Source organism: Sphaerodactylus townsendi, linkage group LG02 (genome assembly GCF_021028975.2).
Source record: "Sphaerodactylus townsendi isolate TG3544 linkage group LG02, MPM_Stown_v2.3, whole genome shotgun sequence".
NCBI lineage: Eukaryota > Metazoa > Chordata > Lepidosauria > Squamata > Sphaerodactylidae > Sphaerodactylus > Sphaerodactylus townsendi.
Window position 1 is genome coordinate 71,274,685 of NC_059426.1, and position 25,496 is coordinate 71,300,180.

General features: G+C 42.3%; 1 protein-coding gene across 1 annotated transcript; it reads right to left on the reverse strand.

Annotated features, from left to right (window-relative positions):
* LPXN (leupaxin) lies at positions 1 to 25,267 on the reverse strand. Its single transcript, XM_048484546.1, has 10 exons — positions 25,184 to 25,267; positions 15,433 to 15,605; positions 14,346 to 14,423; positions 12,406 to 12,461; positions 11,653 to 11,755; positions 8,848 to 9,015; positions 7,325 to 7,498; positions 7,102 to 7,183; positions 2,825 to 2,973; positions 1 to 2,028 (listed from the first exon to the last, which is right to left on the reverse strand). The coding sequence occupies exons 1-10, from the start codon at positions 25,194 to 25,196 to the stop codon at positions 1,762 to 1,764; spliced, it is 1,263 nt and encodes a 420-aa protein (XP_048340503.1). The 5' UTR covers positions 25,197 to 25,267; the 3' UTR covers positions 1 to 1,761.
* Positions 25,268 to 25,496: the final 229 nt, after the last annotated feature.

A 25,496-nucleotide genomic window follows, 5' to 3' on the forward strand; every position in this document is an offset into this window, starting at 1 on the left:
TGCATTCTGTTCATTCAGCTCCAAACAATATGCCAAAGATTATCTAGATATCTGTTACAGCGTAAATGCAAAACTAAGGGGGGATTTAAGGATAAAATGCTTTCTAAAGCAAATTTAGTTTATTTTTTATGTAATTATAATTCGATTTATAGGCCACCCTTCCCTGTAAACAGACTCGGGGTGGCTTACAACAATTTAACAATGAAAGACAAACAATTAATACTACTATATACTGTGCTATGGTGCTTTAATAATCAGTTTCTAACTAAGGCGAATGAATGGGAAGGAAAGGGAAAGAGAAGAAAAAGGGAAGGGAAGGAAAAAGTAAAGTGAAGAGGGAAAAGGGAGGCCAGTTATGTTGGATGCTGTTGCTGTCCTCAACTGTAGACCTGGTGAAACAGCTCCATCATGCAGGCCCTGAAGAACTGTGATAGGTCCCACATGGCCTGGGACTTGTTCAACAGAGCATTCTACTAGGTTGGGGCCAGATCCAAAAAAACTCTGGTCCTGGGTGAGGACAGCTGGATATATTTTTTTCAGCCAGGGACCACCAACAAGTTTTTATGCATAGAGTGAAGTGCTCTTGGGGGCAGGGGTGGTGGTATTTGGAGAGATGCTCCCACAGATATGAAGGTCCCAGACTTCGGGCTTTGAAGGTTGGTACCAAAACCTTGAACCTGATTCGGTATTCCACTGGAAGCTAGTGTAGCTGGTGGAGAACTGGCTGGATTAGTGCTTGCCCCAAGACTGCCTGCTTACATGCATACATGACATTCAACAGAACAGGCAAATTAAATGTAGAGATAATGAGCAAGGCAATTGGAAAAGCAGACCACATTGCTGGGGCACCTGACAATTTAGTGAAATGTTTTTGGGTCAACTAGGGATGCCTACAATCAGAATCAGAAACCTACTCATTCACTAGAAAGCCTTCAAGTCTTGTTCCCAGCAAAAAGTAAAAAATTCATCAACATATATAAAGCTTTGATTTGTAACAAAGATTAGGGGGAAAGAGTGATTTTGTTTGAAAAAAATCAGTATGGAATGGTTTGATTGAAATGACTACTTTTCAGTGGGGAAAAAATCCCGCTTATTACTAGTCAGTAGATATTCCTACAAGTTAGATTTCAGTGAAAAATAGCTGTTATTTTCTTGCGGCTGCACAGAACAGCCACTGTAACTATACTTGATAAAATATGGGACTAGTACAAACTAGTACAGATGTTCAACATTCTGTGAGTACATTATATACCTAACCCCAAAGACCATTTGTTGCTATGTTATGATAATTGAAATTATGGTAATATTTTCTATGATTAATCTTGTGGTTGTTAACATGAGAGTAAATCTAGCTAAATTTACTGGGAGGAGTCCCAAGTAATTATGCACAAGATTGAAGTCTTAACCCCTTTCCACGTCATCAACTTGTCCTCTGATTTCCTTGGAGTATAAAACCTTTTCAGTAATTACATCTGTGGTACTCCTACCTCATGTACTGGGAGAGAGCATGCTATGTGCAATATTTTCAATATGTCTCATCCCTATTTTGTGTGAATCAGGCGCAATCTGTATAATTTCCACCTTCAGCAGCCTGATCAGAAAAGCATGTTTGTTGAAGGTATGTATTTGCATGTTCTAAATGGAAAATACTAATATTGCCTATTACACAAAATGATGGCCATGCATATTGAGAATATCACACATAGCACATTCTTCTAGTAGGTAAGGTAGGAAAAGTAATAACAGTTGTATGTATGAAGATCAAACAAAGAGTTTGTTGAAGCAAGTGTTGCAATAGGCTTTGTCATTTTGCTCCTGAAAGATGCCATTGTGCAGTTGGGTAAGGCAAAAGGCACAAACAAAGTGCTCTGGGTGGAACTTGTTCCCCATGGCACTAACACAGCGCCCAACAATGGGTTTCCCACATCCTTGGCACACTGTCCCTTGATGATGGTGAAAGTGAAGCTCACAGTAGGGTTTCCCATCTAATTCAAAGAAGGCACCATTGGAAAAGCTGCAGAGACAGTCCTGAAAGGAAAGGAAAACAGCATCAGGGCACTGGAATATTCATGGGGCTTGCTTATTAACCAGTAATTCAGAACACTAAGATGGTTCAGGACATCATCCTCGTGCAAAGGGCTGTTCAGCTGCTGCTGCTGCCTAAAAGAAAAACTGGTCTATTGTTGTAAATGGAATATGAAAGTTAAGCTAAAATATGTTTCAAAGCTCTACATTTAAATTCCTGAAAATGAAGGGGTTTTTTTAAAAAAAATCCCTGAATCTTGAACATTAAATTGGAAATATATATCACAGGGCTATTGTGAGGATAAAATGGAAAAGGGGAAGATGTGTATAAGTCACTTTGAGGAAGGGAAAAAACCTAAATAAATATTGTGTCCAGTTTTGAAATTAAGATAGAAATCCCCACTGGGGAGAAAGGTGGGATATAAAGGAAATAAATAAATAAATATTACCCTAGAAGTCAGACCTTTCTGGCTATTCACTTGATACTGTTAAGGAGGTTTTTTGGCTATGTTATTGATCTGATTTATTTTATCTTGGTTAGCTTTTGTTGTTTTGAATTTTGTTGCCTAGCTTAAGGGTGTAGTTGTGCTGGAAGAGTACAGGCCTGAAATATTTTTGAATGAATAAGTAAAAATGTGAAATCAATTGGCATTACTGGTAAACTTCCTAACTGGGTTCACAAAGCCAAACTCAGCTCTATGAGCAGCTTATAATTCCTGCACATTTCCCCAACGTCTTTAGTATAGTTTTATGACGCATTCGTGTCTCTTACGTACCACAGGCTATTTTGCATGCTTACCCCACACACAAAGCATTCAGGGTGCCAGACAGCATTTAGGGCTGACAGGTATCGATCCAAAACTGGCAGGTCACAGCCTTTGCATTTGGGAGAGAAAAGGGTCAGGTAATCTCTCTGGCAGTATGGCTTCCCATCCTTTTCATGGAAACCTATGGGGGCAGACATAGGAAGGTTACTATGAAGGATTCATCATACAAAGTTCAAAACAAACCATCTTTCTGCTTGGAGAACATGGAGGGAAGGTATCCTCCAATACTGTGAAACTTTCATACTAATTCAAAAAGTCACTTGCACTTCCAATACCAAAGCAAGATCCATCATGCCCAGACCCTTAGGACTGCTGTTCATCGATGTCTTTCAGCCTTCCTGACCACTTGTAAATTAAACATATCCTATATAGACATAATAAGTGTAGCATGAGAAAAAATCAGGGTGTGTCATAAATGGGAAGCAGCAAACACAAAGGTGCTCTGATGGTCATTTCTTGTTATCTGGTACAGGAAACCCATGCAATGTCCAAATCAAATCAGAGTCTACTCTCTAGAGCACTGCCTGTCCTAGACAGAAAAAATGGGAGTTGTCAAATACTTATCACAATAAATGTCTGACAGATTGTGCTCTGCTTGATCAATCCCCAGTTATGCAAGACCACTCAAAGGTATCACAACAGGATAATCTATACAGAGTCTCACTTTATAAAGGGTAAAAAGAGTCATCCTAATTAGATGCAATGGTTATTGAGAGAAAGGACATTTTCCCATTCTGATCAAGCCTAGACTAATGTTTTGGCCATACATTACATCCATCAAATGAAACATATTTCTTGGATGTCTTCCCCAGGGAAATCTGGAGAGGAAATCAGCAAGGGCCTGGTCACCTTCGACTGTCAAGTGCTGGCTTATGCTTATCAATCCTTAACAATTAATTGTCCTGGCATCTCCTACTCCCACCCCCTACAGAAAATTAAAAGAGAGCCAACATAAGTGTAGATATATAATGGAAGTATATCAAAATCCATGGATTAAAGATAATCCATATTTCTTTGTCTGCTTCCCACCCCAGAAGCCTTCATGACATCAATAGTCAAGAGCCTGGCTTACCTGGGGCTACTTTTCCTATGAGGGATATAATATATATGCATGTTAACCCTCTTGCTTTGGTACAGAGGTGAAATGCTGACCTGCTGTTTTCCAAGTAGTGCCACATGAAATGGCAGAGTTGACTGTACGCTCTAATCAGTTTGTGTTGACTGATTGTTCTATGGAGGACCAGGGAGTAAAGTTCTCAATGTTCTCTTTGTCTTCAGCTGCTTTATTTCCCTGGGGCTCCTTCCTTGAGAGTGTAAAGTTCAATGAGCCTTTGTGGTCAAGAGATTCCTTCATCTGATCTGCTTGGTTTCTGTTTCACAAAAACACTTCTCTTTTGACTCAAACATATTTTTTCTTGGAAGGCTCATTATTGCATAATTAGTGAGTAGATGTTCTAGCCAGGTATAATGTTTTCTCCTTAATATCAAAATGTAGCCTCTCCATGAAGTTTAGACTGTTGACACCACTGTGTTAATGCATTCTGAGTTAATGCATACTGTGTTAATGCATACTGATTCCAAGAGCAGTAGTCTTGCACAAACAGAATCATGTCATAGCAGGGTCACAGATTTGCTGAACACTTGCAATGACAATGCTCTTGAGATGCTTACAGCCTAACCGGGGAACAATCCATTATTGCACAAATAACTTTTTGCACCAGAACTTGGGAGATGAGCCATCAAACCAAGGATTAAGAAACTATTACCAGTGTGTGCAAATTTCTCAAAGTTGCTTCTTCTAGCATGAAGCAATACAGTGGAAAGTAATTCCCAGGAGAAGTTGCTATTGATGACAAAGAGTGGTTACCATGAGTTAGCAAAAGGAACCAGCCCATTTAAAGTGTGGGAAGGAAGTGGATTCATCAGCAAAACTTTTTACTTTAGTTATAATTAGCAGTTTGGGGACCTGAGCTCACCACTAAGTGCTCAGAGGTCCACTAGGGGCCCAATTACTGAAGTGAGCTCTTGGGAACATATTAGTTCAAGTTTGTTATCAAAGTCTCACAATGGACTTGAGTATGTTTATGATCTTCTAATGACTTCTCCCAATGAAAGAAAATAATGTCTCTGACATGCCATTCAACTAGGAACAAATTTAACTTTCACGCACAGACACACACATGCACGATATGGTCACACTCCCAGAAAAGAAATACAAGACTTTCTAAAATAGAACTTATGATTAACTGTACAGGAAGAATGACCAGTAGTACTATAATGATTCCAAACACAAGCTCTGAAGAACTGGCCATGTTGATAAGAACATAGCAGAAAGCGACCTTGGGTCACAGTGAGAACTTCAATGAAAATATCAACCATGTGTGCCACATTAGTGAAAAAGGCAAACTTTATGCTGAAGATGGTTAGGAAAGGGATTGAAAATAAAGCCAATAGTACAATACTCTGCCCTGTATAAATCCATGGTGCAGCGTCATTTAGAATACTGTGTCCAGTTCTGGTCACCATATCTCAAAAAGGACATCACAGAGTTGGAAAAAGGACAGAAGAGGGTATAACAGAGGTTTATAAAATTATGTACAGGGTAAAAAGAATAGACAGCGAGATCTTTTTCTCCCTCTTCCAAAACATCGGTACTTGAACTCAAAGTAGATTCAGGACTGACAACAGGAAACACTTCTTTATTTGAGTTATTTAAATTTGGAATTTGCTGCAAGAAGATGTAGTAAGTGGCCACAGGTATAGATGGCTTTAAAAGTGCTTTAGATTGATTCACAGAAGATAGATTCATAAGTACCTACTAGCCACAATGGCTAAAGGGAATCTACATACTGAATACCAGTGCCAGGAGGCAACATTGGAGAAGGCCTTGCCTTGTGGTTCACCTTTCACAGTAACTAGTTGGCCACTGTGTGAGACAGGATGCTGGACTAGATGGGCCACTGGTCTAATCCATCAGGGCTCTTCTCTTGTTCATATACGGACAGGTTCTCATCTTAAATTTCTATATATAAATACTCATGTAGAATAAAAAGCTCAAGAAATGTTAGAGCTGGCTATTTGTCCTTTGATCATTCATCCTCTGATTCATCACCTAATGAAATGCCTGTTTCATTTCTGAAATTCTGTCCCAATGTAAATTCTCACCAGGGTTAATAAGAATCAACTTTAAAAAAAATTAAAAATCAGATTTTTAAAATTTAAATTGGATTTTAAATAAAATGCTTTTTTCAGGGGAAAATCTATCAAGATAATTTAAATAGTTTTCTATTCAAGATACATTATAGTGCAAAGGTTATTCACTATGAAATAAAGATTATTTTTAATTATGTAGCATGTAGCATAAATATATTCATGCAATGTTTACATTTCTTGGTAAATGAACTCCATTAATCCATTTGTTATGCTCTTCCAAAGGTTTCTGTAAAATTATTTTGGGCAATATTTCTGTCTAGAAGATAATCACAGGTGCTTGGTTTTTAGGGTTGCCAGCTCTGGGTTGGGAGATACTTGGAGATTTTGGGTGTGCAACCCAAAAAGGGCAGGGTTTGGGGAGGGGTATAGTCAGAGATGGGATCCAACCAGTTCTCACCACTTCTCTAGAAGTGGTTACTAATTTTTTCTGAGTGCCGAGAAGGGGTTACTAAAGCAACCTCCCTGCCCAATAGGAACTGGAGGTCCGTGTGTGCAGCGGTGCCACTGTTTGAATCCCACCACCATTGGAACCTGTTATTAAAATTTTTGGATCCCACCACTGGGTATAGTGTCACAGAGTCCACCTTCCAAAGCAGTCATTTTCTGCAAGTGAACTGGTCTGTCACCTGAAGATCAGTTGAAATAGTGAGAAATATCCAGTCACTACCTGAAGGACGGCAACTGTATTGGTTTTGCAGTTCTCACATCTGCAGAGATAACATATCCCTTCTTCACAGCAAAAATATTAAAAAATAGACAGAGTTCAGAAAAAGACCTCAATTCCATTGTTCCTTTGTAATCCCATGTACACAGAATCAACCTCTTACCTCTTAAATGCTAAGTTTCAAGAAGTTCAATTAATAGAAGATTGTTAGAGTGGAATAGATCTGCACAAGGAGCTAAGGGTGTGGAAGAAGGGTCAAGCAGTAAAAATGAAAGTGAAAACTTTTGAACTAAATACTTCACGAGTCTTGGAATTTTGTGTGTCAGGGAAGGGTCAGGGAATTGGGGGAAGGGAAGGGGGAAAATAACAGACCATCATTCCCAAACATCTTCCCACAGGAGGCACAAAAGAAGTGCTCTGGGTGCCAGGTCTGATCCATGGCTGTAAGAACTTTCTGCAAAGAGAAGAAAAAGGGCAATTGAATTCCAGTATTAAAAAATCATGATGGTTAAAAGAGTAACAACAGTGGAACAGGAGGACAAAGGCAAACAGAGTGGATAGTCTCCAGCCTGGCCTCAGCTCTGATATGACATACCTCTTGAATAGGTGCAGTACAGTAAGCACAGCGAGGGGAGAAGAGCTGATGATAATCATCCTGGCAGTATGCCTTGCTGTCCCGTTCAAAGAAGGGTTGACCACCCATTTCTTTTCTACAGTGGGCACAAGTGAAATGTTCTGGGTGCCATGTCTGTCCCAGTGCTGTGACCACCTAAAAATGAGCAGGCACCATATAAACTTCTTGTAGAGGATGTAGTGCTGAAACACACTTTCCTTTCCAGTGAAATGTCTGTCCAGAAAAAGAAATGTTCCCAAAGGGTTTGAACGAGGAGCCTACAGAGCTGAGCAACTAACAGATCCTTCTTGGTTGAGAACATAAAACCCATAGCAGTAAAAATAGAAATGGTGGTATGACTCATCTCTGACTGATTTTTGGTCATGTTCAAAAATTCAACCATTTCAGAAGTGTGTCATTCAGTTTGTTAATGAGATGATGGTTGTAATTTTTCCCTCAACCCAACTATTCCAGAAGAGGCTTTAACTTGTTCCATTTTGCTGCTATTGCCAATTTAGCTGTGTTGAGCAAGCTCCAAACCAGTTCTACGTCTGAAAGAGAATCTGCCCTTTTAAATAACCCAGCAGAATAAAATGTAGAATACTGTATTATTGACTAAATTAACATATTATAAAAAGGGGCCAGAGAAATAATTTTCTACAGTGGAACCTCAGTTTTCGTTGGTAATTCGTCTGAAAAGAATTGATGAAAACTGAAACCGATGAAAACTGAAACCGATGAAAACTGAGGCAAACTTTTCCATAGGAATCAATGTAAATCCAATTAATTCATTCTAGGCATTCCAAAAAACATACCAAAAACACATTTTTGGTGAATAAACATAGTGTTTAATGCTGAAAACAGTAACAAACAATAACACTAGGACCAACTTCAGAGCCAGTGGACCAATGTCGCACCAGAAAGCTGTCCAAAGAGGTCTGTTTCTGATGCCTCTTTTAAGATTTATCAGAAATGGGGCATGACATTGTCATTAAACAAGTTGCAGACACGGCCTGCAACAGCTTTGTCCGGGTGATTTTTCTTCACAAATCCCTGCACCTTACTGCAAATCGATGAAAACCGAGGCAAATTGATGAAAACCGAGGCAAATTTTTCACTGAAAAAATCGATTAAAACCGAAACCGATGAAAACCGAAGGCAATAAAAACCGAGGTTCCACTGTATAGTTATCTAAATTTATTGAGCACTGCCTACCGTTTATAATGTTTTGGAATAATAAGGTAAAAGGAGAAAGTATTCTCTTTTTTGTTTTATGAGTTATTATAATGTCTGTTCTTTCTGCAATTGTATGAAGTTTATTACATTACATATGGTACATTATACTTTTAGAATTCTAGTAATAAAAACTCCCTCAGACATTATAATAACAGGTGACATTCTGCACAGCAGGGTTTTTATTACCTGCGATAAATCAGTGATTATTCATTACAACCTGAGTAGGCCTTAGAGCCACTAGAGAGGATTCATGACCAAGGCCTTCTCACCTTTCCAGTAATAGGCTTGTGGCAGGAAGCACAATTGCCCTTGGGCACAGCAGCCGCACCAAGGTCCTGCAGTCTCTGAGTCAGGCCTTGCAACATGTTGTCTAGGGTGTCAGTGGTATTCTGTTCCCCTGATGATGACTCTACAGGACCTTCTGTCTCATCTGAAGTCTACAGAAAAAACAAATGAGAGCATTTAGCACACTGATCCTTCTCTAAACTTTCTATCTTACCTTTCCAGGTTTTTTTTCCTCTGTACCCAGAAGTGGAACATTATTATGCTGGTGAAGGAACTTTGATGTTTCATTTAATTAATTTATTAAATTTCTATACCACCCATCTCTTTGCAGGCTTGGGGGAGTTAACAACATAATACTATGCAATATAAGCAGGTGTACAATATCTAACATAAGTCTGCTTTACACTAATTTACAGAAACGTAAATAAGATGGCAACATAGTTTCCACATTTACCTAAAAATATCATTACACTTTCCCATAGCAGTAAATTGGGTTTGGGTGGAAACCACATCTGTCTAGATCAGTCAACCACCACCAATGGTATAACTCACCTATAATAAAGTGAAAGTAAAATAAACTAAGATCACTAAACTAAAATAACATAATGAGGAGTGAAGTGAAGGGGAAGCCCAAAGATGGAAAGTTATTGCTGCCTCAACCAATGCCTGGTGGAATAGCTCTTCTTGCAGGCCCTGTGGAACTGTGACAAGTTCTGCAGGACCCTGGTTTCACTCAACAGAGCTTTCCACCAGGTCAATATCAGGGCCAAAGAAGCCCTGGCCCTGGTTGAGGCAAGCCGAATTTCCTTCAGGCCAGAGGCCACAAGCAAATCCCCATTTGCTGATTGTAAAGTCCGTCAGTTGATAGAGTGGAAGGGACAGTTCTGTAAGTACACTGGCTCCAGATTGTTTATGGCTTTGTATATTACTACAAAACCTTGAACTTAATCTGGTACATCACCTGGAGCCAGCCCAGCTGGCAGAGCAGCAGCATAACATGCTCTCACTGCAAGGATCCGATAAGAACCCTCACTGCCACCTGGAGTTTCCGGAGCAAGCTCAAGGAAGCCCTGTGTAAAGCAAGTTACAGTAATCCAATCAAGAGGTGATCAAGGCATGGATCACTGTGGCTAAGTTGGTTTGGGACAGATGTTTTGTCTGGCATAGATGATAAAATACCACACAGTGTGGTTCATCTGAGCCTCCACTGACAGGGAAGCACCAAGGATCATGCCTAGGTTCCTGATGGATGGAGCAGCAACCAGCTGAAGTGGACAGAAAATGGCAGGGCAACTGCAGAGAAAATGAAAATAAGAACTGGGAGGCGGGAGAAATACAGTATATCCTGCTGCTTTTGTTTGCATAGGCAAGCAGGAGATGTTTTCAACTGTCTTCTGGGGGGGGGACGCTATTTTAGCAATTTTTGAAAAATCTGGGTTGAGAGAAATAAAACATCCTGAAAACATTTTGGGGGAGGGAGCTGTGCAAACTTCTGCCTCAAAATGCTACTTATAACGTCCTCAAGACATTATATTTCTGCTGTGTGGAAAATACCAGTGTGCTCTCATAAGAACATAAGAACATAAGAGCGAGCCTGCTGGATCAGACCAGAGTCCATCTAGTCCAACACTCTGCTACTCGCAGTGGCCCACCAGACACCTATGGGAGCTCACATGCAGGAGGTGAAAGCAAGGGCCTTCTGCTGCTGCTGCTGCTCCCGAGCACCTGGTCTGCTAAGGCATTTGCAATCTCAGATCAAGGAGGATCAAGATTGGTAGCCAGAGATCGACTTCTCCTCCATATATTTGCCCAAGCCCCTTTTAAAGCTATCCAGGGTAGCGGCCATCACCACCTCCTGTGGCAGCATATTCCAAACACCAATCACATGTTGCGTGAAGAAGTGTTTCCTTTTATTAGTCCTAATTCTTCCCCCCAGCATTTTCAATGGATGCCCCCTGGTTTTAGTATTGTGAGAAAGAGAGAAAAATTTCTCTGTCGACATTTTCTACCCCATGCATAATTTTACAGACTTCAGTCGTATCCCCCCTCAGACGTCTCCTCTCCAAACTAAAGAGTCCCAAATGCTGCAGGGCTAGCCAGCCGTGAACCGCTGAAACGGTGGCAGGCTTTGCAAGTCACCTCTCCCATTTACTGTTCTTCCTTACCCTACCTCATACTGTCTTTGCAGCAACTGCTAGGGCCTAACAAAAACAATCCTCACAAATCATTGTCCATGGCTGTTTCTGCACGGTCCCTCATCCCGGTTTTTCAAAAACTGCTAAAATGTGGATCTTTTCCCAAAATCCCAAGTTGAATCGTTTCCGTGCGAAGGCCATGGGAGCAAAACTGATTTATTTTTCCACCCTGCTGCCTGATCTCCCTGCTTTACATCATGCTCACCCTGTTCCAGCTCACTCTCACCAAGCACTGCTCACTAGCTGAGCTGCAGCCAGCCCAGTCCTGCAGCTCCTGGCTCACGTTCCCAATGGGATCCTGGGAAGGGAGGGGTGGGGAAGTGCCTGCCTGGCAGGATGCTCTCATTCCGTGACAGCCCCAAAGACCAGTCACATGTTATTTGGTATATCGGGGCAGGGGGGTTTCATACTGTGGTTTCCTGCACACCTTTAAATGTGGATGGGACATAGTGCTCTGCCTAGTATTGGTCAAAAGTTAATGTAACATAACAATAAGAATAGCTCCTTCAGGAATGTGCAAATGTTGACATTTCATTCCAGACTGTGGGAGTTGCTACTGTTCTTTCTACTAAAGTCAGGAAGGCCATGATTCACCTTGGGCTGCATTGTCCCCAAGCAAGCCAGCAGGTCATCCAGCTGTTGAGCTGCTGAGGTGGAAGAAGATGAAGAGACAAGAGGCTGTGGAGTTGACACTTTGCTGCAGGGGAGGCAAAATCATACTTATGATGGAAGAGAAATACATTCTACAGTTCTAACATTCTTTTTTGCCAAGAACAAACAAGCCCCATCCAAAGTGGTGGTGGTGGACCCCCCGCTGGGAGCAGCGGGAGGCTGCAGCGGCAGATTTGCCCTCTCTGGAACACTTACTCCGGCAGAGGGCCAAAACCGCCACAGTGCAGCTGCCACCACCCTCCCCGGCAGTGGACGTAGCGCAGGACACTGTGGCAGTATCCCTGCACTGCCATCAGCATAGCGGGGGCTGTGGGAGGAGTCAACATTAGCCAGCTCCCTCCTGGCCTTTGCTGGCATTGTGCCAGTAGACCACAGCCTGCACTTAGGACAGCCTTTTGACTGGCATAAGTGCGGTGAGGCCCATTTGGGCTACTTGGAGGCAGGAAGGCTTTTTGCTTTCCACACACCACCAGGAAGCTCCTTTGGCAGTGTCAGGGCAGCGGGGCTGCAGCATAGCAGTTGGGCATCCAGCCTGTGGATGAGGCTATACATGTGGTGGTAGTTTACACACCATACAATTTGACCATTATCTGAAGAGGGCATCCTTTAGAATACAAGAAAAACAAGGGGTAGTGCACTGTGAGGGCTGCTGTGACTTCTGGCTATACCATTTACCTGTAAATTTTGTCTGCATCTTCTCCATTATGTTGACTCCTCAGTGCTGGCTGCACCTAGGAATACACAAGCACAAAACAGCTGCACAATGAGAACAGTCCCCTTATAAAACCACTCGAACAGATCCTGTTAGCCAACCACATAATCTAATTTTGATCAGTGGTGTCTGAATGCAGATCAAAAATCCACAAAATAAGGCCATGGTTTGATAGATGGGATATTTCTGCGTTCGCCCATGTTTGCAGAAAAATCTAAAAATGATGTGGATGGGTGACAGGGGTTTAAACATTCCAAACCTTTAAAAAAAGAAACTGCAACTGTATGTTTGCAGCTGCTATTCTGGGAGCTGCCAACCTGAAGTTGGCAGCCCTAGTTCACCTACTTAGCTATGGTTCTACAAGTGGTTGTGGTGGGTTTTCTGGGCTGGGGGGCTGTGGTCTGGTGGAACTTGTTCCTAATGTTTCGCCTGCATCTGTGGCTGGCATCTTCAGAAGTGTATCACAGAGAGAAGTCTGTGATAAGAGAAGTCTGGACACAGTGTATAACAGACTTCTCTCTGTGATACGCCTCTGAAGATGCCAGCCACAGAAAGGTTAGGAACAAGATCCACCAGACCACGGCCACACAGCCCGGAAAACCCACCACGACCAGTTGAATCCGGCTGTGAAACCCTTTGACGGTTCTAGCAATGATTATGGTTGTTTAAAATTCCACTGCTTAGAGTGGTCCTCATACAGGTCTTTAAACTGAGGCCCATTATGCACAGGGAGCTTACCACAGCCAGAAGGAGTATTCACCACTCAGTGGCCACTTGCGCCCAAGTCACCAGCTGAGTGATGGGGGCAAATGTCTGTTGCAGCAAGGTTTCTTGTATGCCTGTATTTCCTCAATTCCTGCTTTCACTTTCTAGTCTTCCCGTGACAAGCGAGACCACTTGTAGCACAAATTTAATGTTGCTGCACCATCAGAGTGGGAGATTTTCCAGTGAGCACTGGACCTCTTCCCACTGCCCACAACCAGCCTGCCTAGTTCCACCCTTCCCACTCCTCGCACTGCTTTCCATGCCTCCACCCTTGCCCTATTGTTGCTGGGTTCTTCTTGCTTCTCTAATGCTCATTTCAATATATCAATGTGTCAATAGTTAACTTTTGCAAGGAACACCACAAGCAGGGTCTTGTTTCTGCCTCTGCCCTCCCTAATCATCCAGAGGGCTTTTAAAAAACTTTTTTCAGACAAGCCTCTTTTTTATAACAAGCCTCTCTTCTACAACTGCTGTGATAGAGATGCTGGAGACATGGGGGGTGTGGGGAGAGGAGGGGAGAATATCAGCTCTATAGTATTGGGACTACTGAGTGTTATGAAATCTGTGCCTAAGAGAGACAGAGTTAAGAGAACCAGGAAACAGATGCCTGTTGAAACTAACAGCAGGGGAGGACTGGGCTGCCTCCTCATGTGTAAAAAGAGAAACACAAGTTCAGCCCCACTATGAAGATAAAAGGCCCAAGGTAAGTGTTCCATGAGTAATGGGCCTCCTATCAGTTCTCTGCAGTTTCTCCCAGCTTCTGGTTTCCCTGAGGTCCCTGCTCTTCCTGGTAAGTCCAAGGGCGGGGCTGCTGGTTCTGGGGTGTCCCCCAGTCTTTGGTTGGGCATCTGTGAGAGGGAGGAGGTAGAGTGGACTGTTGGGTGCTGGGAGGCAGGATCAGATACGATCAGAAATCCCCTCCCTCTCTTCCTTGAAAAAAAATATCACCTAGTAGTTCAACAGATATAATAATTCAAATATTTTATGTATATTGCAATTTATATTGCAATTTATATTGCAATTTTGCTATTGAGATTTCAGAGGGGAGTGTTCTTTTCACCAATCGGCATGGTGGACTCCAGTACACCGCCAAAATCTAATGTTCTCACCATAGCCCACCATTCATAATTCATCCCACAGACATTTCCTCCCAGTCTGTTGATAACTGCAATGGCTTCTGGAAGTTACAGGACAAGGAAAATGGCCAATCTGCCACCTGGAGCCAAACATAATGTCATCAAATGCAATGAAAGACAACAATTTTGCAATGATTCTCTGTTTATAACAATATATCAATATTGCGCTATAATAACAAATACAGAAGTAATAACAAATCTGAAAAGATTCTTTGCCTACTGATCCACCTTTTGGTGCACTCTTCCAATCCCCAATCCTCAGTGGCGTAGCGTATATGGGGAGGGTGATGGAGGCATGGCTGGGCAGTGGAGGGGGCATTCCTGGGGCATTCCAGGGCGGAGTGGGAGCGGGCAGCGCCGCAGCAGGGGCACAGGGTTCGTGCATGCCCCGGGTGCAGTTTCCCTCGCTCTGCCCCTGCCAATCCACCCTTTCCCCTTCAGGCTGCGATGCTGCTGATGTGCTCTGTTTAACAAAAACTGCTTAGTCTCACATCTGTCCAAGCAGACAGCACTAACAAAAATCTTTCTGTGCCCAAGTGCTACCCATCTGAGTCAGAAAACAGTTGGTGAGGGAAGAGGAAGTGAGTAAGGCAGAAAGAGGATGAAGGAGGCAGCCACAGTGAGGGGAGAAGGAGAGAAGCGTGCATGGGGCTGTGAGGGAGTGGGAGGTATGAAGCTAGGTAGGCTGGTAATGGGGGGGGATGTCCAGGGCAAAGCTGGCAAATCACCATTGCTCTGGCAATGAAGAAAATTAAACTTGCAGTTGGTCATCTGGTGCAGGGAACTAAAAAGTGAAAACTGGGCTCATGGAAATGCATCTGCACAAGAAATATTGCGTCATCATACATTCACCCTTGCTGTGAGGCAGAGCCCTGTGCATAATTGGTCTACATTTCACAATAGACTTTTTCATTCCTGTGCTACACTTTGCACTAATGTCTTAGCATAAATATAAAAAACACCATGAATAAATTTAAACATTATAGACTGCAGTAGGTAGCCAAGGAGCAACATGAATTCCCTTCATCTTAAGAAGCCTCAGCTTTCTGTAACTTGGAACTTGCTATGGAGGAAGTTTAAAGAGAATACCTTTTTGGTTTCTGGAGTAATCAGTTTCTTGTTCTGAATGACAGTGGTCTGTGCTGCCGTTGATGCCAGTTCATCCTTATTTTCACGTTCCAGAAGAAAGCACACCTTTTTGGGTTTTGCATCATCTTCACTCAAACTCTGCGAGGTTAGTTCCAATTCTGCCAACAAAGCATCTAGACAAAGCCAAAACAGTGTGAATTCTATCTATTTCCCCTTTTTTTTTCTGCATACACTTTGGTGTTTCCTATCTGACTGCAAGTGCATTGGCAACCAGGGTCCTGTATTTTTAAGTAACAAATGATTGATGTCGCTGGTAGATTACCCTCACATCCGTGCATGGGGTAGATCTGGGCAGTGGCAAATGGCATTTGTCATTGGTGGCAGTAACAGTATTAACAACAAGATAAATGTTGAACTTGCAGGGATGGCTGAGCAAGAACCTATCCCTGAGCAGCTGGCACAGATAGCAGCTGAAAATGAAGAGAATGAGCACTCTATAAATTACAAGTTTGCCCAGAAGAGCATCCAAGAGATCCAGGAACTAGACAAACATTATGAGAGTTTACAAAAGTACAAAGAGGTCCTGCTTGGAAATGTAACCATTGCTGCTGATCCCAGCACCCCCCTCCCAAAGAAGAAGAGTTTGGATTTATATCTCCCCCTTTCTCTCCTGTAGGAGACTCAAGGGGGCTTACAATCTCCTTTCCCTTCCCAACCACAACAAACACCCTGAGAGGTGGGTGGGGCTGAGAGAACTCCAAAAAACTGTGACTAGCCCAAGGTCACCCAGATGGCATATGTTGGAGTGCAAATTAACTGATTCTGGTTTGTACCAGTGCCCTTGGCCCATTAGAGTTGGATCTCAGAGGTGACTTGGAGAGTTTCAAGCAGTCCTTTATGCTAAAGGAAGGTGTAGGGCACTCATTTCAGGTGAACAAGGAGATGGTTTCATTCAGTTTCAGTTCTATTTACCCAAAGGTCTATTCTGATTTTGGACCTGGGTTAAAAAAATTTGTGTCAAGGTATTGCTTGTTGGTTGTTTGTGTTGTATGTTGTGCTGTTCTGTTGCATGTGTGCTTTGTTTTCTATGCGGCTGTTTGTATTATTATGCAATTGACTCACTGATTGCAGCAGTTAACACACACTACTTTCTCTTGCTGGGAGCCTTTGTGTAGGTTTTGTCTCATTTCTGCTTCCTGTTCTGCTACACTTCCTTGTTTTTTATAGATTAAAATCTGGAAGTGACATAGGGCAGCTCTACAAATTGCCAGAAATCCTATGTTTTTACCTGGAAGTGATGCTGTGATGCAAGAAACATCACTTGCGTGCTTCTTTGCCCCTAATCCCTATCCTCCCTCCAGTTTTCAGGCTTGGCCAGCATCACATTGTTGCCACTAAAAAGGGTTTTTTTGCTTCATTTTCTTCACCTCCCTCCTCTGCCCTGCTAAGTGATGTCAGAAGACCTGGCAACCCTAATTTACAGACAGGGGCCTTCCCTGATGTTCTCTCCTGAAACTAGTATTCAGAGCCCTACAGTTTCTTACTGCCATGAATTGGTCTATTCATCACTGTGCCACGCAAGCCCACTTCTTCTACTCTATCTGGCATTAGCATATCTTCTGTCCAAAGACTAACCTGCATTAATTGCCAGTTCTCCAAAGAATGCAAGTCATGCTAGTCTATTTTTTCCCCTCAGGCACTCAAATGCCGTGTCTGTTGGATATTCAAGGATATTGGTCCCTTAAGAATGAGCCAGCTACATGAGAGAAAGGTTCTGTGCTCTGGAGAGATGGGAATGGAGGGGTGAAGGGTTGAAAGCCAAGAGCCCTGTCCCTTTTGCCTATCAGAGCCTGTCTACCACCATCTTGGCAACAGGACAAGAAGCAGTTTCAACTACATTCAGCTGTTAAGTGATGCTGTTTATTTTCTGAAGGAGACATGAAGTGAAAAAGGGAGTCTTGCCTGATACCATATACTTCACTCAGCAAGAATTTGCTTCTTACCAACAGATAAGTATGACTGAGTTATGTGCCTGATTTATAAACCACATCATACATTTCTTAACTAGTGGTTGGCATAGTTTTTTATGGCCCTTAGAATCCAAAAAAGAATCCAAAGTCTTTCAAATCACTTAATCAGACAAGCTCTATATAAAATATGGTGCAAATACAAACATAGATTTTATGCAAAAACACCACAATGGAACAGAAACATTGCAAATAAAGGAATTCTATACAAATTGGAATTGGCCAAAATATGGTACAATAATATACGAAAAAGGAGAAGCACATTTAAAAACACGAGAACTGATTAAAAATGAAGGGAAGATGTGTCAATGGTTTAGCTATACACAATTAAAAGAAGCTTTGAAAAAAGACCAGGGACGGTGGGGCTTTCAACAAAAAACAACAGAATTCGAAGAAAATCTTTGTAAAGATGGTAATAAATTAATTTTAAAGTGTACAAATTCTTACTTCCCATTAAAACTGAGCAGGAGATGGTAAAAATGTTATGACTAAATGGGCCCAGGATATAAATAGAGAGATAAAGTTAGATGAATGCTTCCTTTTAGGAAGAAGACTTTATTTACAGTCAATGACCAGATGTAAGTTAGATGAATGGGAAATGATTTGGAGATGTAAAAAATTGGTAAGTTTTTACACATATGGTGGGACTGAGAAAAGGTTAAGAAATTTTTGTCCAAAATTGTAAATATAATGGGTAAAATCCTCAGAATGAACATTAAAAGACATTCAGAAATTTTTCTCTTAGCTTTGACAGAAAATGTTAAAATAAGACAAAATGGTAATTTATTGTTCTGAATGATTATAGCGGCAAGAATAGAGATTGTCAAGATATGGAAGACCAACTCCACCCCAGAAATAGAAAACTGGGAGAAGAAAATGAAGCACATGATGGAAATAGACAGACTAACTTGGAAGCTGAAAGGAAATTATGGTAAGTTTAAGACAATTTGGAAACCATATATGGAGTACATTGAAACGTAACTACATATAGAATCCTATAAGTAGATAATCAAAGATAAGCAATATGAGAACTTTCACTCTCATATAGCTCTCAATATTTACTATGTAATAATAAGGTCTACTGAAATAGTCTCTTTAAGAGACTAGTAGAACAAATATTTGTTAAAGGAAAAATTTGCGGATTGTAAGTAATTAAAACTATAGTTCCCTTTTTACATACTATGGCACATATGTGTGACCTTCAAATTAGGTTTCACAAGGTATATTTTGACTAATATGTCTTGAGAATACTACAGATTTCTCTTTTTAAATTTAAATTATTAATAGAATGGAAAGTACTAGTATTCTCTGCAGTAACATGTTGTAACAAAATTGTTATTTAATATACATGGAAAACTGTAATTCTTTTGTTTATTTTTTTGTTTTTTGTTTTGTTTTTGTTCACAACTTGTTATATTTTAAATTGAAGCTTCAATAAACTTTAAAAAAATTAAAAATAAATACATGTCACCATGTTGGAATGAGAGACTTTGTTTAGAGTAGTAAAAGCCAGTAGTAAAAGTCCAAAACGCAAGTCCAGACAGCAACTCTGGGAGGCAGAGTCCAGGGATCTCACGGAGAAGGTCCAAGGCAGAGCAGCAGGTCGAGGTGAAGTGTTACCTTCTGCAGAGAGTTCGCTGCTACGCTCTCCCTCTTATTTGCAATAGGGGCAAGGATTGCCCTAGCAAGTCTTGCCTCATGGAGCTGATCCTGCAGGCTACTTACAGATAGTGCACAGATGACCTTCAGTGCTCAGCTGCCTCCCAGCGCAGTCTTTGGCAGCGTTGCTGTAAGGGGGAAGACAGGTTGGAGGGAGTGCTTGCTTGAGGCGCTGGGGCAGCTCTGAGAGCACACTGGATAGCTGGAGAGCCAAGCAGATGGTCCTGGCACTGGACTGTTGGCACGGGGTGGTGCTTCCGGGGGTTGAGTTGCTGTGTTTGCGCTGTTTTTGGCTCTTCTATTGGTGGATCTAGGTGATCTGATGCTGCTTTGCTGAAAGCCAGCTTTTCCTGGCCATATATAAGATAAAAGTACAAATCTTCCTCCAGTTGGCTTTGTGGAAGTTTTCTACCTTCAACTTTATTTATTTTATTTATTCTTTCGATGTATTAGTCGCCCTCTCCCAAAGGGCTCAGGTAGGGGCGTACCTAGGCAAACCGGCACCCGGGGACAAAACCTGAGTTTGGCGCCCCCCCCCCCCGCCCGGCGTATGGGCTGCCATCCTCCCCCACCATGACCAAACAATGATTTTTTGTACCAGCTCACAAAACACCTCCCACTCCCATCAAAACATACATGGCTCTCTCCCCACCAACTCTTTTCCTAATTTCCTAATCACAACAACCCTATGAGGTAGGTTGTTAGCCTGAGAAACAACTCCAAGCCAGTGCAAGTGGGTATTAAGCATGTAAATCTCTCACAAATCACCCCCAGCAAAACATTTACCAAACAAATGTCAGCATCATCTCTCACAAAACACCTCCAGCGGAATCCACCCCCAAACAGCATCACTTTCAATGGTGTTTAAACTAGGGAGCTCAGATTCTTATTTTAAACTTACCTTAAAGGGAGAATCTGGGGTCCCCGGTTAAACAAACAGCATCACTTTTGAGGGTTGGAGATTCCGATTAAACAAATAGCAGATTCGACTGGAATCTGGGCACATTCGGGCACATTTGGACAAAAATTGTCCAATTATGTCTTGCCCAAATATGAACAAATGCGAATGCAAGGTATTTGGGTGGGGGGGGGTGTATTTTTGATGTTTTTTCAGCCTGCAGGGAGCGCATTTTTAAAGCTAGCAGCACCATGATTTCAGGGCATCATCCAGAGACTGCCCTGATGATACCACCTGAGTTTGGCGATGTTTGGTTCAGGGGCAGCAAAGTTATGGACGCCCAAATGGAATACCCCCATCCCCATTGTTTTCAATGGGAGCTAACCTGAGATGGGGGCTACCCATTTGAGGGATCATAACTTTGGTCCCTCTGAACATATCTTCACCAAACTTGGATAGCATCATAAGAATAGTTACCAGATGATACCCTGAAATTTTGGTGTCACTAGCTTTAAAAAATACACCCCTTCCAGGCACCCCAAGAAATTTGCCCAAGATTCTTTGTTTTGCAGTGACTTTGCTCCATTGTACCTAATGAGGAATTTCTGAGGCAGGCTGCACATTTTTGAAGATAGAGGCACCAGGCTTTCAAGGTGGCTCCAGGAGGGCCTCCTGGTAATAGCATCCAAGCTTGGTGAGCTTTGCTTCTGGAGTGGGGGGGGGGGGCGAGTTGAGAGAGTTCTGAGAGAACTCAGCCCACAGGCTTTCATGTGCAGGAGTGGGGAAACAAAATAAGCCTTTTGGGGCCCCATAAAATTGAACCCCCAAAAGCAAACCTGGATACTATTACCAGGAGGCCCTGAAAGTCTGGTGCCTCTATCTTCAAAAATGTGCAGCCTGCCTACACACTCAGAAATTCCCCATTGGCTACAATGGAGCAAAGTCACTGCAAAACAAAGAATCTTGGGCACATTTCTTGGGGTGCCTGGAAGGGGTGTATTTTTAAAGCTAGTGACACCAAAATTTCAGGGTATCACCTGTTAACTATTTTTATGATGCCACCCAAGTTTGGTGAAGTTATGTTCAGGGGGACCAAAGTTATGGTCCCTCAAATGGGTAGCCCCCATCTCAGGTTAGCTCCCATTGAAAACAATGGGGTTGGGGCACCCCCTTTGGGGGTCCATAACTTTGCTGCCCCTAAACCAAACATCACCAAATTTGGGTGGTATCATCAGGACAGTCTCTGGATGGTACCCTGAAATTTTGGTGTTGCCTTAAAAATGCGCCCCCTGCAGGCCGGAATGTGAAAAAACACTTAAAATTTTTTTAAAAACACAAACGACCCTGAAATGTTGGCGCCCCCCCACGTGACCAAATAGGGGGCGCCCGGGGACATAGGGTACCCCCTGTCCCTAGGCAGGAACGCCACTGGGCTCAGGTTACATCTCATGCTCCACTTGTGATATTTATCACTGGTCTCTGTTCTCTTCCCATTACCTCATTCCCTTTCCCCAACATTGCTGCTATGGAGCAAGGTTGTCAACTGCTTTGAGATTTGGGAGTGGTGCTGGGGGATGATGGTGTTACTGCCCAGGAAAATAGCCAAAATATTTTCCTCAGTCGAGTTACCTGACTACACTGGCTCCATGTCAGGATGCAGAGACCTGTGTGGCTCAGAAGCCTCCATAAGGCTTGCAAAAGACGTATATATGTGATTGTGCCAATGTTATATGGTTTCCCACTTGCCTCTGCCCCTTTTAAGATGTAATGAAAGCCCCTTTAGTGTTGAATTTATGATTTGCCCGCTGTTTAGGATTATATTTTAGCTAGGTTCTCCAGTTGGTTTAAGGTTTTGTTATTGTTAATTTAGGAAATTTTTATGTGCTTGTACTGTATTGAAGGCTCTCTGAGGTTTTCTCTAATGTTTACGGTTAAAAATATTATTTTTGATATTTGTGTTTGTTAGTAAAAGCAGTAGCCTGTAGAAGCTGATATTAAGGGACAAGGAAGTTAGCCCTGGAATTCAGCTTAGACCAACACCCAGCCGACTCCTCAGCAAAGGCAAAGACCCCTTTGGTGTTGCAAATTAGATCTGATGACAGCACCCAGAGGTCCCAGCCGTTGGAAAACATGTTGGGACCACCATTGGACAGTTTGAACTTTCTTTTGTTGTGGAACTGAGGCGCGGGAGCCTCAGGTCATAACTGAAGGAAATAGCCCGTCTGATAACAGTCTCGCGGGAAGACGCTTGACAGCGGGATTTCGTGATCCCATTCACAAAAGTTGTAATTGTATCTTTCTCTTGTATTGATGTTTCTTTATTGGTGTTTGGTAAGGGACCTGCCCCCTTTACCTGCCCCTTTGCCCCTTTGAGGTATGTGTATAAAAATTCTTGCGCTTGGTTACGAGAGCACAATTCTCCTGCTCAAGCTGTCACCACCACTTCCGAATAAAATACTTTGCTTTGAAGAAACACCGGCTTCCTCCGCCTCACTACGTTGCTTGAGCTGAAATCATTTATTGTTACCCGAGCAGCAGCGGTAACAATGGGGCTTAGGGAGAAAGGGGCCTTGTAATGCCACATGGCCTACCTTCCACAGCAGCTGTTTTCTCCAGAATAAGTGATCTTTATGGTCGGGAAATGAGTAGTAATTTTGGGAGATCACCAGGAGACTAGCAACCCTACTACCCCTGTTTCTCTGAAAATAAGACATCCCCTGAGAATAAGACGTAGTAGAGGTTTTGCTGAAGTGCTAAATATAAAACATCCCCCAAAAGTAAAACGTTGCAAAATTTTTGTTTGGAAGCATGCCCATCGAACAGAACACCAGAGCATGTAGCTGTGGAGCGGAAAAATAAGACATCCCCTGAAAATAAGACATAGCGCATCTTTGGGAGCAAAAATTAATATAAGACACTGTCTTATTTTTGGAGAAACACGGTATGGAGATACCACACAAGGAAGGTTTTTTGGTGGTTATCCCTACTTACTTGGAAGGAAAATATTTTCCAACTAAGCAGGGTAGAAGCCCTAGGTCTTAGGTCTTGAGTCTTCTCTGGGCTGGAGGAGGTAGAGCAGGTTGCTTGCACCAACTCTTTCCTAGTCCTATGGAAGGCCTGATTGATGTTCAGGAATCTGCTGCCACCATTTTTGCTTTCAGGGACTAATTTTAAAAACAAACAAACAAGGAAGCTGTACATATTGAACTGGGCAAGCATTTACAAAGGCATCCTTCTTCTTGATTTAAAACATCCTTGCTCAACAAACACTTCAGGCACTGAAGGGAGGGGGACTTTATTCACCAGTCCAGATAAACCTAGTTGACTCCACCCCACTGGCCCTTATGTTCACTTGGCCTAGGCTGCCAGGACCAACCTGGGAGCTTTATGCTGAACACCATGTTAAAGTTGTTGGCCAGGCTGAAAAGAAAAAGGAATACCCTGTCCCTTTAATAGGAGCTGCTTAACATATGGAAATTGGCAGTTGAAGTTTTTCATAGCATGGAGCTAAATAACTGCTGGTGAATAACTGCTTCAGGTGGATAACTGCTGCAGATCAAACTGGTGTAGAAAGAAAAATTGTGATATTTCCTACGTTTATTTGGCTACATATACATATAGGATTCTCTCTAACAGTTAAAAACCTTGTTGGTTTTCCAGTCTAAAACTTGCTCCTATCCAGTTTGTACTCATTAGTTCTGAGACCTATCACCCTATTTAAATAGTCCCCCCCCCCCCCATTCATTACCTTTTACTGCAGGTGTAAAGTATCTCAATCAATCATCTCATATTGTAATAACAAAACAGGCCAAATCTGATACTTAAGTCTGGTGACTGAAGCTGTGAACAGGCAAGACAGATCTTTCCAAAACCCTGAAAAGAGTCGCAGGTTTGCAGAAAATATGATTTTTTTTAATTCACGGGTTTTAAAAAACCTAAATTATAAAAGGAGTACCTACAGCTTTAAGCAGTGGATTTCCTCAGTGGTCATTGCTTGGCAACCATAGTAATCCAGTCTTGGTTCTCTCAGTAAAAGCAAGGTGGATGGGGGTGGGGCCTTTTCAGGCCTGTATTGTCCCAGTGGCTGGCAGCATGCAACTGGGCCATGGCTTTCCTATGTAGAGGGAGGGGGGCAGGGAGAGGGAAAATTTAAGACAGAGGGACAGATAAAGGTAGGTTGGCTGTTGGGGTGGGGAAGGAGATTGGGTTGCCAAACCCAGGTGAGGAAATTACCAGAGATTTAGGGGATGGAGCCTAGAGGTTTGAGGAGTGGAGGGGCCTCAGAAGGGTACAATACTATAGACTCCAATCTCCAATGCAGCCATTTCCATAAGGAAACAGGAAAAGTGGAGAGACAATGGGGGCTTTCAGGAAAGGAAAAGAGGAAATAGTATGGGAGAAATGGGATGTCTCCTGTAAGTCTTTGCAGGTTCCCACTTGTTTGTAAACTAATGAACAACAGTAACTTACGTTTGTATGGTAACTTTTCTATCTTCAATTCATTTACTTTTCCTGTCTGCATCCGTGCTACCCTGTTTCTCCTAATATAAGACATCCCCGAAAAATAAGACATAGTAGAGGTTTTGCTGAAGTGCGAAATATAAGGCATCCCCCGAAAGTAAGACATAGCAAAGTTTTTGTTTGGAAGCATGCCCGACGAACAGAACACAGGAAAAATAAAGACATCCCCTGAAAATAAGACATAGCACATCTTTGGGAGCAAAAATTAATATAAGACACTGTCTTATATTCGGGGAAACATGGTAGTAATCAAGCACACAAAACCAAAACAAAGATGCCACCTTTCTCTTAACCTTTCTATCTCTGCAATTAATTTACTTTTCCTGTCTGCATCCGTGCTAGTAACTCAAGCACACAAAACCAAAATAAAGATGCCACCTTTCTCTTAACCAAGTCTGCATGTTTGGCAGAAATTCAACACATACATCTTTGTCTTGTTACAGGAGAAAGTGCCAATCTTTTGTTCAGCAGTTAAAGGCACAAAACCTCCTTCAGAACACACAGTGTCAACTCTACAATAAGATGCTTATCTCTCCCACCCACCCAGCAGCCTAACAAAACCAAATACAGCTGCTGCACTAAGATCACCATGAATTCTATGCTGCCATTTCTTGCTAATTTGCCATGGTTGGAAAGAGTTACTTACCTAACTCATCCATTGCCAACTGATAATAACTTCTTTTCTCTAGAGTTTCTTGAGACAGAGGAATTCAGGCTCGCTTAATGGTGGAACCAAAGGGGAAATGAGCAAAAGGGTGAGTAGCTTTGTGGGCTAGGCAGACTTATTCAATTCCTCTCTATCTGTACTTCCCCTTTTTTGAGGTTGCTGTAACAAATAACATTTTAAGCAGCTCAAAATGAATACATATTGTTGAATAGGAAAACATGGCGCCCAGATCTTATCAGAAATATGCAGATCTCATGTGATCATTTTGCCATCTTTCTTGCAGCCAGGACAC

Bases quoted from the DNA above. Each gene is read 5' to 3' on its own strand.
- LPXN (XM_048484546.1), bottom strand. The intron at 2,974-7,101 runs GTCTGTTATTTT...CTGCCCCCATAG, and splicing joins GAAGATGTTTGGGAATGATG to GTTTCCATGAAAAGGATGGG. The intron at 2,029-2,824 runs GTAAGCATGCAA...CTTTCCTTTCAG, and splicing joins CTGAATGCTTTGTGTGTGGG to GACTGTCTCTGCAGCTTTTC.